The sequence below is a fragment of the Scardinius erythrophthalmus genome, assembly GCF_964197995.2.
Source record: "Scardinius erythrophthalmus genome assembly, chromosome: 9".
NCBI lineage: Eukaryota > Metazoa > Chordata > Actinopteri > Cypriniformes > Leuciscidae > Scardinius > Scardinius erythrophthalmus.
Window position 1 is genome coordinate 41,692,965 of NC_138229.1, and position 15,922 is coordinate 41,708,886.

The 15,922-nt window shown below is 37.9% G+C and overlaps 2 protein-coding genes across 2 annotated transcripts in view; one reads left to right on the forward strand and one right to left on the reverse strand.

The window, feature by feature from the left end:
* The window catches only part of LOC308695884 (uncharacterized protein), a 40,902-nt gene extending 25,439 nt beyond the window's left edge, over positions 1-15,463 (reverse strand). Inside the window, exons 1-3 of the mRNA XM_081374145.1 lie at positions 15,282-15,463; positions 13,796-14,579; positions 11,325-11,498 (exon numbers count right to left, since the gene is read on the reverse strand). Of these exons, the coding sequence (XP_081230271.1) occupies positions 11,325-11,498; positions 13,796-14,579; positions 15,282-15,290 (967 nt within the window). The 5' untranslated portion in view covers positions 15,291-15,463. The remainder of the gene's footprint in view (positions 1-11,324; positions 11,499-13,795; positions 14,580-15,281) is intronic.
* On the forward strand, positions 1,903-7,673 carry LOC308695893 (uncharacterized protein). Its single transcript, XM_081374158.1, has 2 exons — positions 1,903-2,075; positions 2,523-7,673. Exon 2 carries the CDS (start codon positions 3,056-3,058, stop codon positions 4,910-4,912), a length of 1,857 nt encoding a protein of 618 aa, XP_081230284.1. The 5' UTR covers positions 1,903-2,075; positions 2,523-3,055; the 3' UTR covers positions 4,913-7,673.
* Positions 15,464-15,922: the final 459 nt, after the last annotated feature.

The window sequence follows — 15,922 nt, forward strand, 5'->3', positions numbered from 1 at the left end:
TTTCAAGCTCAAGATACATCATCATAAGACACATTAATGCACAAACTGATATTTGCACAAACCCCCTATAGGTAGGGTAATAAACCATTTTATTTATATTTATATATATACACACACACACGCAAGTTACCAGTTAAGGTTTTTTTTGTTTTTGAAAGTCTCTTCTGCTCACCAAGCCTGCATTTATTTGATCAAAAATACAGTAAAAACAGTAATATTGAGAAATTACATTACAATTTAAATAACTTTTCTATTTGACTATATTTAAAATTTTATTTATTCCTGTGATCAAAGATGAATTTTAACATTTAAAGAAAATAACTAGATTAATGGATTTTCAATTCTTTAGCTCTTTTCTTAAAGCCACTTTCTATTTTGTGACGCTCAACAATCTTTTTCTGCACATCAGAACTATATTCTGTGGTTTACTCATTGTGATGATTCAGGGAATTTGGCCTTTGTGTTTCCTCATATTTAAAATCCTGTGAAACAAGTCATGGCTGGACATTTTCATGTTCCTAGTCACCCTGGTGTGCTAAAAAAGGTTAAAAGGGGGGGTGAAATGCTCATTTTCACTCAATCTCCTGTTAATCATGAGTACCTATAGAGTAATATTGCATCCTTCATATCTCCAAAAAGTCTTTTGTTTTATTATATTTTTAATTGAAAGCTAGGCTGTACCGAGTCTTTCCGGAAAAAAACGAGCGGCTGGGGGCGGGCCGTGTGGGCGAAGCTAAAGCTGTGCTAACGCGCCGAGCTAACAACACACAGAGACATTTGTTCAACAGTTTTACTCACCGTTCCAACGCACGACCGCGAACCTTTATCATTGCGACTGCTCGATCCTTAAGCATTATACGATCTGCAAATCCGTAGATCTGGGCTTTGTTTATGAAACAATCATCGTCGAAATGCAGGGAACAACAGTCTTACACAACTCCGTTTATGCTCTGGAAAACAAACTCCATCCACGGGTGCCTTAACGCTGGGTTCTTTGGGAATCTGTGCAGGGTTGTCTTGCCCTGGCAACCAAAAACACACTTCTTTGGTGACATTGGCTTCCCAAAAGCCGGGCAGGGCGCTTTGATGGCGAACTGCTTTCACTCTCTTGCTCTGGTCTACGAGTGCGCGCGCGCCCGCGATCTTACCGGAGAAGTGCCCTTAGGACCCGTATAAGGAAATTCCGCCCTCTCTTACGTAAGACAGAGCCATACTTGAAAAAAAAACTTTCCGAAACTTGTGACAAACCAGAAGGACAATTTTTGGAACAAAAATACTCCTTCAAACGTACAACTTAACTTTTGAAACTTTGACCATGTTTAGCATGGGAATCCAACTCTTTAACAGTGTAAAAAACTCAGTATGCATGAAACAGTAATTCACCCCCCCTTTAATATTAATGGGAATATACTTCAGAGATATTTTAATCATAAAAAATTCTAGGGGTATGAATAATTGTGGCCAACGTGTTTTGGAGAAAAACATTTATTTCATAATGTGATTTCCTCCCCACTTTCAATTATTTTACTTCAATGAAAGGTTATACTTTTGCCAATTTTTTTGAATGAAAGATCAAAAGGGTAAACGATGCAGATTTATTTTTTACAGCCATTTTTGATCATATTTACCAGGGGTATGATTAATACTGAGCACGACTGTATATAGTGTAGTGGAATATTTTACACTCATATACCTAGACATACGCAGGTATACACAAATACACTCAGACATACACACACACACACACACACACACACACACACACACACACACACACACACACACACACACAGACAGACACACAATGGAAGGAAACAGCATATAAAGATAAGAGTGACACAAGAGGGCTTATCTGCAACTGCAGGATGGCATGTGTAAGCGAAGCATAAAAGCCACAAGACTGTTTTACTCAGTTCCTCTGGAAGAACACACAGAGGCCTCAAACAGGAACAGTGTATGTGGTTTAGGGTACACACACACACACACACACACACACACACACCTCAGAACAAGAATGTTCAAGTGTGTTCATTTTCTGATGTTCATCTCTAGAGAGAGGAAGCTTTCACCAGAGGGTAAGCATGAAAGATCTTTTGAGTCAGTGATTGTTATTGTTGTATATGGTGTTAAGGGACATGATGCCTTAGATTTAACGGGTATAACAAACTAGCCGGTGTAGTGATGTAGCGAGAGGCCCATATCAGAATAACATTTCCTGCGCAACAATCACCCACTTTCTGTGAGATGATGTCAGGAGCGGAAATGCTTGAGCTTGTGCGGAAGATTAGTATCAAAGACGGTTAGAGAGTCTGCTTAGAGATATGCTGAGCGGAAAACGATTCAAAGACAGGACCTGAACTCAGCCGAACTCAAGACTATATAAGCAGCAAACAAAGGAAGTGCTACCAACAATCTGCTGTTACTAGACGCAAGAAGCCCACTAGCTTTAGCTATTTTTACATCTGTCAGTTAGTACTCATTTATGATCTGTAACAAGTATTCTTTTCATTTGATTATTTTAGTAAAGTTTGTTAAAACTTTTACTATAATCATCTGACTGGACCATGGATTATTGAGTGGAGTTTTCTTCTGCCTGGATCAGGAAATCCTCCCCGGAGGAAACGCACGAGGGGTGAGCATACTTTCTGATAAAATAATAATTACCATGTATTCTGATTTGATCATATAGCCTAGCCAAAAAAGGTTTAAGTACCACAAAACATAGACTTATAATACAGGTAAACCAATCTATTATTTCTATAATAGAATATTAACTTGTATATAGACTGATCATCTAACTTCTTGAGGACATGACTAAAGGATAGGCTATTTAGTTACCGCGAGATTTTTTCGATAAACTGAGTATGGTTTTAAGATAAATGGGAATGGTATTAATTGTGAATCTGTCACAGTAAACCTGACCTGACAGCAAAAGACTACCTAACTAGGGGTTGATTTATGGTTAAGCACTCCAGAGGTAAACAGTCTCGAGGACAGCGTTATATAGGACCAGAGTAGCTAAACACACCCTCAAGCAAAGAGAGGACTCCATTGCATGGACCATTTTAAGTATTCTCATAGGAGCAGACGCACAGTCATGGATAAAATAACTAATATCACTCAACTCCCACAAGATCAACTAAATAGGCTACAAAACGAAGCAGGGAGAGCAGAAGGGAGAGAATCCCTAACCGTTGATCGTACTATCTATACATCCAACTCGGATGGACAAGGACCTCTGGTCAGGGAAGTTGCTGCAAAAAGATCAGGGGATAAGGTAGTTAGAGGAGCTAATATAGTGGTAACTAGAAATGGTATCCCATGCCCAGACGCTCTCGTCACGGCTGCATCACCCACACCATCAGATCAGACTGATCGGGAAGCAACCGGGCGTGATTATGGCGGCCCTGCCGAGGGATATGGAGTAGCTATTCCCAAACAAAGAAATCTCATAGCTGGGTTCAGTCCCCTAACTAGAGAGGGAGAATCATGGGAGATGAGAGAGACCGGGTTTAAACCGTACCAAACTTCAACAGGGAGAAAGTTAAATGGTAATAAACCCAGAGTGCAGGTAAATACAGAGCATAATCGTAGTTCAGGTTCAGAGGATCCTGAAGATGAGGAAATAGCTCACAGGAGTAGGGTTAAAAATACAAAATCCAGAAGTCAGTCCAATGAACGTCGAAGCAGCTCGCATAAAAGGGAAAACAACACCCTGGGAGGTAAAACATTTCTAACCCACCCTGGTCATGTGTTTAACCCGCTAAATTCACAAGTAGCAGCACTAAAGGGACCAGAGCAGAAAATAATGCAGCTCGCTTGTGGACTTACTGCTGATGAGATCCTGGATATGTCGGGAACCAGCACAAAAGAAAAATATTACATGTTAGCAGAACAGCTAGACTGTATGCAGAACGCCCTGTGTTATATTTTATTAGATGACAATACTAAAGATAAATATGAACCGACGATGGGGGAAGTGTGGAAACTACGGGAGGCCACTCGTAGCAAGGCTCCCCGCCCTAAGGGTAAAGTTTCAAGAAAACCGCAGAAAGCTGCTTCACCTAAAAGCTCAGAGTCTGATACAGAGGAAGAGAGCAGGCGCCCTAAAAAGCCCTTGTCAGTTAAACCACAAATAGATTTGTCCATGCTAGCTGCGGTATCCAGGCAGAATAGGAGAAGGACGCAACCAGAATCTGACGCAGAAGTTATAGTCTCTAAACCTAGGCGAGATCCAGCTAGAGAGGATGAAGGAGACAGTTTCACTGCCATCCAGGTCCTGCAGAATATGAAATTCTCAAGGGCAAAAGATGACAATATGCTTAAGGCAAAAATGGTAGCTGACCTGGGGAAAGCCCTAGGTACCTCAACTGTCCTGGTAGAGCACATGATAACACATCATACAGGATTATCCATAAGCCTGGAAACCCTTAATGCACACTCCCTGATGATAGGTGTAGATAAGGAAGCTGAGTTCAGGAAAGACATAGAATTTGTAAAAACCGCAGGCCTTTGGCTATACCTTTCAGGGAAAGCCAGACGAGGGTGGACAGCAGGAAAAATGTTAGCCAAACTAAAAAAGCTAGCCATAGAAATACCTAGATGTCATGAGATAGCCAGCTGGGGAGCAGAAACAGACTGGTCCAAAATGTCTATATTCGCAGCCCGATATGACAGGGAAACTGTGATGATAAATAGGACCAGAGAAAGCTCAGGCCAAAACAAAGATGAACCAGTAGAGTGGGATAGAGTCAAACAAAAAACTGCCTATCACAAACCTAAAGATAAATCAAATTATAGAAATGAGGGTGAAAGAGGAACTACATATATAGAGCCTGAAAAATGGGCAAAACTGACCAAAGAGCAGAAACAAGCCCACATTAATAAACGAAACAAAAAGCAGAACCGATAGATAGAGTAGTCAAAGATACGAGTTAAGAAAATTACTAGAAAAATATATAGACAATTCGGCCAATAGTACAAATTATTGTGGAAATATCAGATAAATTGGGATGCTCCATTAAATAAAACTGCTTATAAAGAAACAAAAGAGACTATAAGCGAACTATCCCGCAAATGGGGTAATAACTATAGAGAATTTGAGAATTTGTTGGACAATTTTTCCCTAAAGTAAGAGAACCGGATAATAGATCCCTAATTAATGCAAAAGATGCTACAAATGGATTAAACGAAGGTAAAATATTATCTAAAATTGACTTGGCTAACAGATTTTGGTCCATACCTTTAGCCAAGGAAAGTAGACCGCGTACGGCTTTTACATTTGAGGGAAAAGATTCTGTAATTCCCCAAATGTGTTCCAGGCAATAATATTAGAAATATTAGAAGGATTACCAATCACAGATGTGCTGATAGCCACTGAGACCGTGTGGATGAACACATGAAAATCTTAACAGAAGCCATCAAAAGACTGGCGGACGCTGGTTTTCTTTTAAACATGAAAAAAAATAGAATTAGGAAAAGGGTGGATTTTCTAGGATTTGAAGTCTCAGGAACAGATAGCCAATAGCCAGATACATACAACGGCATAGCCAAGTCAACACAAGAAAGGTTCTTTTATGGGACAGGCTATTAAACAGTGGAGGGCTTATACCAGAAGACTCCGAACCATTAGTGAAAGGAAGAGTACTGGATAGAATGCGATCCAGGAACACAAACTTGGACCTTTGGAAAGAGGTGGTATGGGCGTCGACCAGAAATGGGGACACCACAGTTTACCATAAGGTTCAAGGAAAATGTGAGAAAACAGTGATTGAAGTAATGGTAGAAATCATTATAAATATGTATTTCCAGGAGGAATACCCTATTGTTATGCCAAGAGAACATAGCCATTCTGTCACAGAAACATCACTAGCCGCGTTTCCATTACCCTTCAAATTGCGCAAATTGAAATTGCGAATTAAAAATACGCTCAATGGAAACACGTCAATTTCGCAAAAACTCCCATTTATCGCAAAAAAGTTTTTACGCTCTCATGAGGTAGTTTTTCAGGCAATTCGAAAAAGGAATATTTCGCAAAACTGCAATGGAAACAGTTTTTGCGCATTTACAGTCACCTGACTTAGAAGACGCGGTGTGTTTGAGGTCCATGTATAGCTACGCAAATAGGCCTAATAATTATTTTATATTATTTTATTTTAACATTTAATAGGCTATATTTAGAAGACGCTTTTATGCAAAAAAAGAACAAAGCTGAGTGAGGAGCGCGCACTGCATGGCACGGAGGCGCGGGCGTGAACATTTGCATTTTCCTATCAACAGTGGAAACAACTTAAAAATACTCTATCATTTCTGGCCATACAGAAAATAATAATACATTATTCTCAACTACTTTTATTTGTGTAAACTCACAATAACAAAATAAAACGTTGTGCTTTTGTAAAGTAAAAGAAAACAATCAGACGCACTTTCATGATCTCCGTAAACTGGAGCGCGAGAACTGAAACAAAATATAGGCTAAAGCTTGAAATGTCCACTTTAAAACGAACAAATTCGAATCGAAAGCTAATACCTTCTGATTTTGTAATTCGTATGAAAGGTGCATTTCTCTCTAAAAGCGCATCTGCTTAACAGCGGAGATGGAGATGTGATTTTAGCCAAAACAATAGTTTATTATTATTAATAATATTAATGGCTCTTCTCATTCAGCACTGCGGGAAAACATCAATTCCAGGTTCTAATTTGGCCTTAGAAAACCAGTAAAATCGAGATGTTTTCCATATTAATTTGTGACTATTTTAAATGTTTAATAAAGGGGCAAAAAGTCATAAACAAAAATCTGAAAATTCTTCGATATTTACTTTTTTTGCGCAGCAGCTGGTGTAGCCAGTTCAAATTAAAATTTTGGTGTTCAACTTTGCGTTTTAAAAAGACAACAACCGTTCATTTTTCGTTTTTCAACTACGGGTTAAAAAGGAAAAACGAATGGACACAAAGTAGCCTACATGGATCGTTTGGACAGAATACGAGACAGAGTTCTTTATTAAATTCATTAAAAAAAAATAATAATTAGACTATAGGAATACTGAATTCTAAATCTCAAAGAAATGCCACAATCAAAACCTCGGAGCAGAAATTAGGGCGAAACACCCAGAAACTCCATGTGTCGTTCGCATTATAAGGGTCTTTCCCTGCCATTTATGCTTGGATAACACGCCACGTCTCCTTCCATTAATAATAATAATGTCTAATGCGTTGGCTGTGATATTTTATAAACCAACGTCAGTTGCCGTGATTTTTGGAATGACTTATCGCGAGAGAAAAAAGGACGTTTTAGTCGCATAACATCGGTTAATGGAAACGCCGTCATTTCGCAATAGTTTTTTATCGATATTTAGATAATAGCGCAAAACATTTGCGCAAATCTGTAATGGAAACGCGGCTACTGACTGTCAGAGCAAGATCACAACAGACTTTTGCAGGGACAGGTGGAGTAAAAGTCAAATTTGGGCCAGAAAGCAACAGTGAGCTGTGGGAGGTACAGGCACAGATAATGACCACAAGTGATTACATGGGTCAAGCTAAAGCCATCGACTCTCCGGCTGCCTGAACCAAGCTCAGCTGAAAAACTGGCCAAATGGTGTAAAAAGAAGTTAGGGAAAGCATAGGATGCATCCTGTTCTCTCTCTTATCTTGTGATTGCAGAAACATGGGTGTACCATGAACACGTCTAAGGAGGAAGTACAGGAGATGGCGTCAGGACCGACGCAACCAAGGAAAAGTCCTGCTGGCTTGGATGACTGAATGGGTGGCCAGCATATCAGTATTATTCTTGGGTCTTACTGTTAGTAGTAATGTCAACGAGAAAGGAGTAGCCTCCTGCTCGTCTAAAGTAGTAATCGTAGAAAAAAAAAATTATAACCAAACTGTATCTCTAAATTGTAAAGCAAAATATGGCCCAGAAAGGATTAGAGATATGTTTAAAGGACTTATAAAATATAAAGATAAATAATTTTTGAACTGCACAGGTACTTTTAATAAGAGTGCCCTGTGCAGCCTGTTATTATACGGACCAACTGTGCAAGGGAATAAAACCAGGATAAGATGGACTGTACTTAAAAGCCAAAATCAGGCACATGTAAAGTTACGAGGCTTAATCTATAAAATTAGTGATCTAACAAATTTATCGGCCACCATAGATGTGTATAAACTGTGGAACATCCCTTTTTATAAAATAACCAAGACAGATGAATGAATTTGTTTGATAAAAAAGGATGTTTCTGTAGTCCAGAATCATTGGATAAGCCCAAAAGAGTTTGATAAGGTCGGTACACATAAAATGGGTCATCGAAGATGACTTAGATCCAGTGCAAAAAGGTTATTGGCCGAAGGGCCTCAACCCGTATGTATTAATTCTAGGAATCTCTAAAAATAACCCCAAACCTGCTTATTAAGCATTTAACTGGGTAACATATGTCAAAATTACTTACTTCAAATTCACTCGGCTGGGATGTTTTGAAATTGGATTGGGAATAATTACCTACGTCTTTTTGACGGTAATTAGCTGGAGGAGAAATATCGCCTTAAGACCAATGGTGAACAGATTGGCTGTGCTATATTTCGTAATTTTGATAATGGCGGGGATTGCAAGGTACCTGCAAGAACCAAAATTATTAAGACAATCATTAATAGGTATTAACGACCATTCCAAATTCATGGAGATTGGTTGAGAACTGTTAATGTGGATTGAAATTTTACTGTAATTTTTTTTTTTTTTTACTTTTTTACTGATTTTACTTTTGAAAAAAAAAAAAAGAGCAATTTCTTTTCTACCAACATTTCTAATCTGTAGTTTTACTATTATTGAATTTTCTGTTTTTCTGTGATTTTTTTTATTTCACTGTTGATTCTGTGTTGTACCAGAAAAAAGGAAACCACCTCATTACAATGAAGTTCACAAAATCTGCAAATCATGTTTTAAATATAAATGTTATCTATTAATGATTACGGCATGGGGACGGGATCTTAATACATATACATTCTGAGCAGAAGTGTTCATTATTAAGAACGGCTACTCAATGGCGGAAATGAAAAATATAACCTATTGTAAAGGCGGGGCCAGTTGGCTCAGCCCAGGCAACATTACATGACCTGTGAGGCACTGCAGTTAATTGATGAAAAAAGTGGTGAGTAGTTGAGTTGCAAGAAACAACAGAACTATTGATAGAGACAGAGAGACTGTGACCAAGACCAAGTTGTTATCGATCCGCAGATCTGTCTGGGGAGGTCTTCACCGGCCCAGTGGGAGCCACGGGTGTTGACCCTAGAGCACTTGGCCAGTGGGACCGAGGTGGCTCTGAATGACCAGAATCTGGTGCAGTTGGACCAGGCTCCGCGGAGGCGGGACTTGGTCCATTGGCAGCCAGTGAACAGGATGAGGTACAAGACAACAATGAGTTATCAGTCTTGCAAAATTGTGTTCTTCCTTGAGGACAGGTTTTATGAATGTTGCTTGGATTGGGTCATGGTTGCCGTATGTGTTTATAATGTTAAACTTGATGAATTTGACATAATTGTGCCTAGAGTGCTGATGGAAAATCGTGTATTTAGACGTCCGAGAGGGGGTGTAGTGGAATATTTTAATAAAGAGTTAAATGTACCTCCAAATACACTCAGACAAACGCACACACAGACACACAGACACACAATGGAAGGAAACACCATAAAAAGATAAGAGTGACACAAGAGGACTTATCTGCAACTATGCAGGATGGCATGGTGTAGGCTAAGCATAAAGGTCACAAGACTGTGTGTTCCTCAATTCCTCTGGAAAAACACAAAGAGGCCTCAAACATGAACAGTGTATGTGGTTTAGGGTATATACACACACCTCAGAACAAGAATGTTCAAGTCTGTTCATTTTCTGATGTTCATCTCTAGAGCGAGTGAATTCTCTCCAGATCCTTCTTTTTGCCTGCTGTTATTTCATAACCTGAGAAGCTCAAGACGAGAGCAGGTTATCTTTATCAGATTGCTTGCTTGAACTGCTTAGACGTTAGTTACTCTTTGTACATCCATTTTCCGGGACTACCCCGGGCGTGGATTAGCTGAAGAATCATAATCTGTAACCTTTTGATAATTTGCTAACAAGTTTTTGATTATTGTGTAACCAAGTATATTTCTCTTTTGTTTAAATAAACGTTTATTTTATAAAGACAAGTATTTTCTCGTCTTACTTCAGCTGAACAAAGAAATATATAACATATATATCTTCACCTGACCAGGACAAAAGAGATCCAGGAAGCTTTCACCAGAGGGTAAGCATGAAAGCTCTTTTGAGTCAATGGTTGTTATTGGTGTATATGGTGTTAAGGGACATACCTTAGATTTAAGTGGTATAATAAACTAGCCAGTGTAGTAAACCTGACCTGACAGCAAAAGACTACCTAAATAGGGGTTAATCAGGCAATGAGGTAAACACCAGATCTCACCACAAAAAAAAAAAAAAAAATTAAATATAGTCAAAAGTTTTAGATCGGTAAGATTTGTTTATGTTTTTAAAACACCAAGGCTGCATTAATTTGCTAAAAAAAAAAAAAAAACAATTTAAAATGACTGTTTTCTATTTTAATATATTTTAAAGTGTAATTTATTCCTGTGATCAAAGCTGAATTTTCAGCATCATTACTCCAGTCTTCAGTGTCACATGATCCTTCAGAAATCATTCTAATATGATGATTTGATGCTCAAGAAACATTCATTATTATTATAAATGTTGAAAACAGTTGTGTACAATTTTTTTCAATTCTTTGATGAATAGAAAGTTCAAAAGAACAGCATTTATTTAAAATATAATATTTTCTAACATTATAAATGTCTTTACAGTAACTTTTGATCAGTTTAACTCATCCTTGATGAATAAAAGTATTGATTTATTTTATTTATTTCCCCCCAAAATAAAATTAAAATTCTTACTGACCCCAAACTTTTGAACGGTAGTGTTTAATGTTACAAAAGCTTTAGATTTCAGATAAATGCTGTTCTTTTGAACTTTCTATTCATCACAGCATCATGAAATAAAAATGTAAAAAAACTGTTTTCAACATTTATAATAATAATTATCTAATAATAATAATAATCTAAAACTTATGACCGGTAGTGTGTGTATATATTTATTTTTAATTTTTAATCAGAACTATTCCTCTTAGCCAGAATGCTTCATGAATATGAATGAATACACCCTAATTTTACTTCTCATAGCTTACGCTTTAACCATTTTATTGTTGTACTGAGGTAAATTGCTAAATGCACAAAAATCAACTCAAAAAAGCAAAAGTAGTGAGGTGTGTGAATGAACTTCTACAAACCAGCAGTGGGCGCTTCCCCAGCGTCTCTGCCGTGACGTCCAGTCCTGTATCTGTGGAGGTCCACACGTGGGGGTCTCGGGGGCTTTAGGGGCGCCGGCCCGAGGGAGGCGGGATCTGGAAGAGGTTTGCGTAGTCTTTCGGTCTGCAGGACTGCACTGAGCTCCATCACAGCGGCTACGGCACAGGACAGGCGTTTCACAATCACAGATGCACTGAAGAACTAACAGGACAGGCTCCACAGCACCAGTGTAGTCCTAACTCTACAGCTCTGATCATGCAAGATGAAACTGATGAATTCAGACACAGTACAGGTCAAAGGTTTGGAAACATTACTATTATTAATGCTTTTGAAAGGAGTGTCTTATGCTCATTTATTTGATCAAAAATACAGGGAAAAAAAACGTAATATTGTGAAATATTATTACAAATAATGGTTTTATATTTTAATATACTTTAAATATAATTTATTTCTGTGATCAAAGCTGAATTTTCAGCATCATTACTCCAGTCTTCAGTGTCACATGATCCTTCAGAAATCATTATAATATGATAAATATGATGCTGCTTAATATTTCTTTTATAACTGTGATACTTTTTTCAGGATTCATTGACTAATAAAAAGTTAAAAAGAACAGCATTTATTCAAAATATAAATGTTTTCTAACAATATAAATCTTTACTTTTTATCAATTTAACATCCTTGCTGAATAAAAGTATTAATTTATTTCAAAAAAAGAAAGAAAAAAATGAAAGAGTAATGATGCTGAAAATTCAGCTTTGATCACAGGAATAAATTATATTTTAAAGTTAATTGTATCCCTTAAAACTCACCTTTGATCACCAAAATTACATATTTAAACTTATCTTGAAAAAAAAAATGTCTTCATGTATTAAAATATCTTGAATGTAACTCGACACCCTTGCCTCATTTAGTATAGCGGGTCAATGAATATGCAAATGAGCCCCGCCTCCACTCACTCACTCAGCTCAGAGATCCACTGGTTGACGTTCACACGTTGATCTGATTGGTTACAAGGTAGTTTGTGACGTCAGAAACACCAGCGATTTCAAAGCGTGTGTTTGAGACTGTCTTTGGTTCACTGCAGTTTTAAGGAGGAAATACTCAGGCCATCCTTAAAAATATTCTTGTTTGCCGTAACCCGACCGACCCTGTCAATTTAGTACCGACCCAATTATTTATTTATTTCCCCTTTTAGTCCGACCGACTTGCCGGTTGTAAACTTGCGTTAAGACCGACCAATTTTTTTTTTAACTCTTCAAACAACTAATACAAATGCAATAAAATAATATTAGTTATTAAGTATTGTGAATATAAATTGCTTAGACATACATACAAACATAAGCTACGTTCTTTCTTTTAAATAAAAACTCGTGGCGCGTCATTATGTTTACACCAGGTTTACGCATGTCACACTACGGCCTGCAGGCTAAGATCGCTCCGTTTCATTCACTGTCAATGGTTCGCGCTTGGTAATGATGGCTGCGGCTTTACTCTAAAGATTATTTCATTTTTATATGTTGTTGAATATGGTTTATTAAAAAATAAACATGTGAAAGCGTGTTATATAGGCTACATGTCATGTTTTAGTCAGTAATGACGACGCTACTGCAACACGCATCGCCGCAGATGAGAAGCTAAGCATCAACGTGCTATCGCAAATCAAAGTGAAAGTAAGTCGCAGACGCTTAACACACGATCATCTTTATTAAATGTAAAGAAACGAAATGATCTTACCAGGGCTGTTTCCGCTTTCTCTTATTGCGGGCTTTGATTCAGAAATTTTAGCTGTTGACCAATAAAATAATAACTGTTGCTTTCGGTGCACTGCATTAAATCTGCATATAGCGGGAATTGAAGATCGGTTATATCCGCAAAAAAACAACAACACACATCTATGTAACCAGGTGTAAATAATTGAATCGTTTTGATCAATCAGATTGCAATCCGATCTGAGAAAACGCAAAGTGGCCTGGTGTAAACAGCCCCTAGACATCGGTGAAAAATGTTCTCTCAAGACCCCCCCGACCCCGATTTTTTTTTTATTATTAAAAAAATATACTTTTTTATATTATTTTTTATATATATAAAAAAATAAAGACCTACCTACCGACCCTTTTTTTCTTTTTTTTTGCTGTTACTGCAAACCAAAATATTTTTAAGGATGGCCTCAGCAATGCTGTCGACTTATGAATTTACACATGGTTTGTCTTAAAGCATATTAAAAACACTACATAGACACATAAACAACATTAAAAGCTGGATTTACACCACAGGGGACTTTTGTATATTAAAATAGTATATTAAAATAGAAAACCATTATTTTAAATTGTAATTATATTTTTTGATCAAATAAACACAGGCTTGATGAGCATAAGCCATTTGGAAACAGTATAGTTTTGACCGGTACCGTATGCATCCATGTAAAATAATGGAGAGTTCTGCGACTCACTGTGTGGCGCTCGGCTGATCTTCAGTGGAGATGAAGTCACTGGACGATCAGCAGGAGATGGAGGACTCTCTGTGGGTTTACTGATGTAGAAGCCCTTGGGTCGGCCACACACCAGCAGGCTCTTGTGGGAGAGCTTCCTCTTGGCTTTCTCCAGCGTGCTCAACACATGCTGGTCAAAGAAGTGGCTAACACTCCCCGTGCCAGAGGACGAATCCGTCAGGGACTCGCTCGGGGAAGGAGTAGCAGAACGCTCGAGACTCGCACGCGGGTTTGACTCTCCGGTCTCAACACTAACAGTACTTTTAAGACCATTTTTACCAGTTTCTTTGCCACACGCTGAAACTTTGGTCAAGCTGAAAGGTGTAGGGAATTGCTTCCTGGTGCATTTGAGAGGTGATGTGATTCCCTTTGAACAAGGAGCTGAAGAATCATGCTTTGGCTCGATTGAAAGCGGCAACACGAGGGGCAAATGCCGAAGTTTGAGCGACTGCCTGTTGTGCCCATCTTCACCAGAGCTGCTGACTTCAGATGGTGTGTTGGGAAAGCTTGGGAAAGATACAGGCCGTCTTCCTGCGAATGTTTTCAGGTCTTCTCTGAAAATGTTCCGGGGTAGACTAGGGGTCTTGGTTTCCACAGATGAACTCAAGCTCATGGTTATCGGACCAGAGCGGCCCACGCCAGCTGTTGGGGGCCGTTTGGGTTTCTCGGGAAGCACAGGTCTGTTGCTCACCTGGAGCTCTTGCTGAAACTTGGCCCTTATGGATCTGAAACTGCTGCAGGCTTCCTATAGTCCACATGAAACGCAAACGGTAACAGATTTAATCATATCATATCACCCACATATCAAAACATTTCAAAAAGTGTAAAATAAGTTGGCAAACACATCCCTTATGAAAATTAACCATGGTTTTACTACAAATAAAACAAAAACAACATGGACATGGAGTTAAACCATGGTAACCACAAATTAACCCCCCCAAAAACATGGTTAGTATATAGTTAAACCTTGATAACCACAAACTAATCATGGTTTTACTACAAATAATAATAAAAAAAACATGGTTAGTAAAGTTAAACCACAGTAACCACACATTAAACATGATTTTACTACAAATAAAATAAAAACAACATGGACACAGAGTTAAATCATGGTAACCACAAATTAACCATGGTTTTACTACAAGTTAAATAAATAATAAATTTAAAAAAAACATGGTTAGTACAGTTAAACCTCGGTAACCACAAACTAATCAGTTTAACCATTAATACACTTTTACTAATTCAACCCACGTTTAATTTCATAAGGGATTGATTGAAATATAGTATTTAAATATAAAACATCAACTTCATATAAACAAAATACACGTATGTGTGATTAAACTAAGTGTGCTTTTTGACCCATTTAAACCCATCTATCCATTTGGCAAAATAGGATCTGTTTGGCGTTTTTACTTTGTTTGTTATCTATCCCAAACAGTGTTTTTACCTGTTCCATCGTCGTTCAGTCTCCTTCTTGGGCAAGAGCGTATTAAACTATAAGCATTACATGATATCTTCAAAATAATCGCAAAACACGTTTAGGCATCAGAGCTTTGGTCTTATTGATTGATTAAACCGCCGCCTACTCTGTTGAAGGATTGGCTTATGAATATTAATTAGGTTGCGTGTGGGTTGAACACCTGATTGGCTGAAACTAAGGCGAGGGAGTAGCGGGCAAATGAGAGAATCCTACATTTACTTGGCGACGCTCGAGGAGAAGCTTTGATTGGCAGCGCTGGAAGCGCCACACCCTGGAGACCCCTGCTGGTCAGAACTGTGTACATGCAGAACAAACATGCATAAAAACCCTTGTCAAACCAATTGCAAACGTTTATTGAAGATGTATGCAATTAAGAAACCATCTAATACGATTAAATGTCTAGTGTTTTTATAATATTAACTATTTTATTAACTTGATAGGCTATTGTTATTTATAAAAAACTGTCAAAATGTAAGACAAATTAAAAATGTATTCTTTTTTCTTTGAATATCAGAGTCAAGCAGTTTATAAGATGACACTGCCTTACAGGTGAATGTGATTTCAACAAATATGTTTCTGGATAAACATCTTTATTAATCCTGCATTCC

Bases quoted from the DNA above. Each gene is read 5' to 3' on its own strand.
- LOC308695893 (XM_081374158.1), top strand. From the start codon at position 3,056: ATGGACCATTTTAAGTATTCTCATAGGAGCAGACGCACAGTCATGGAT.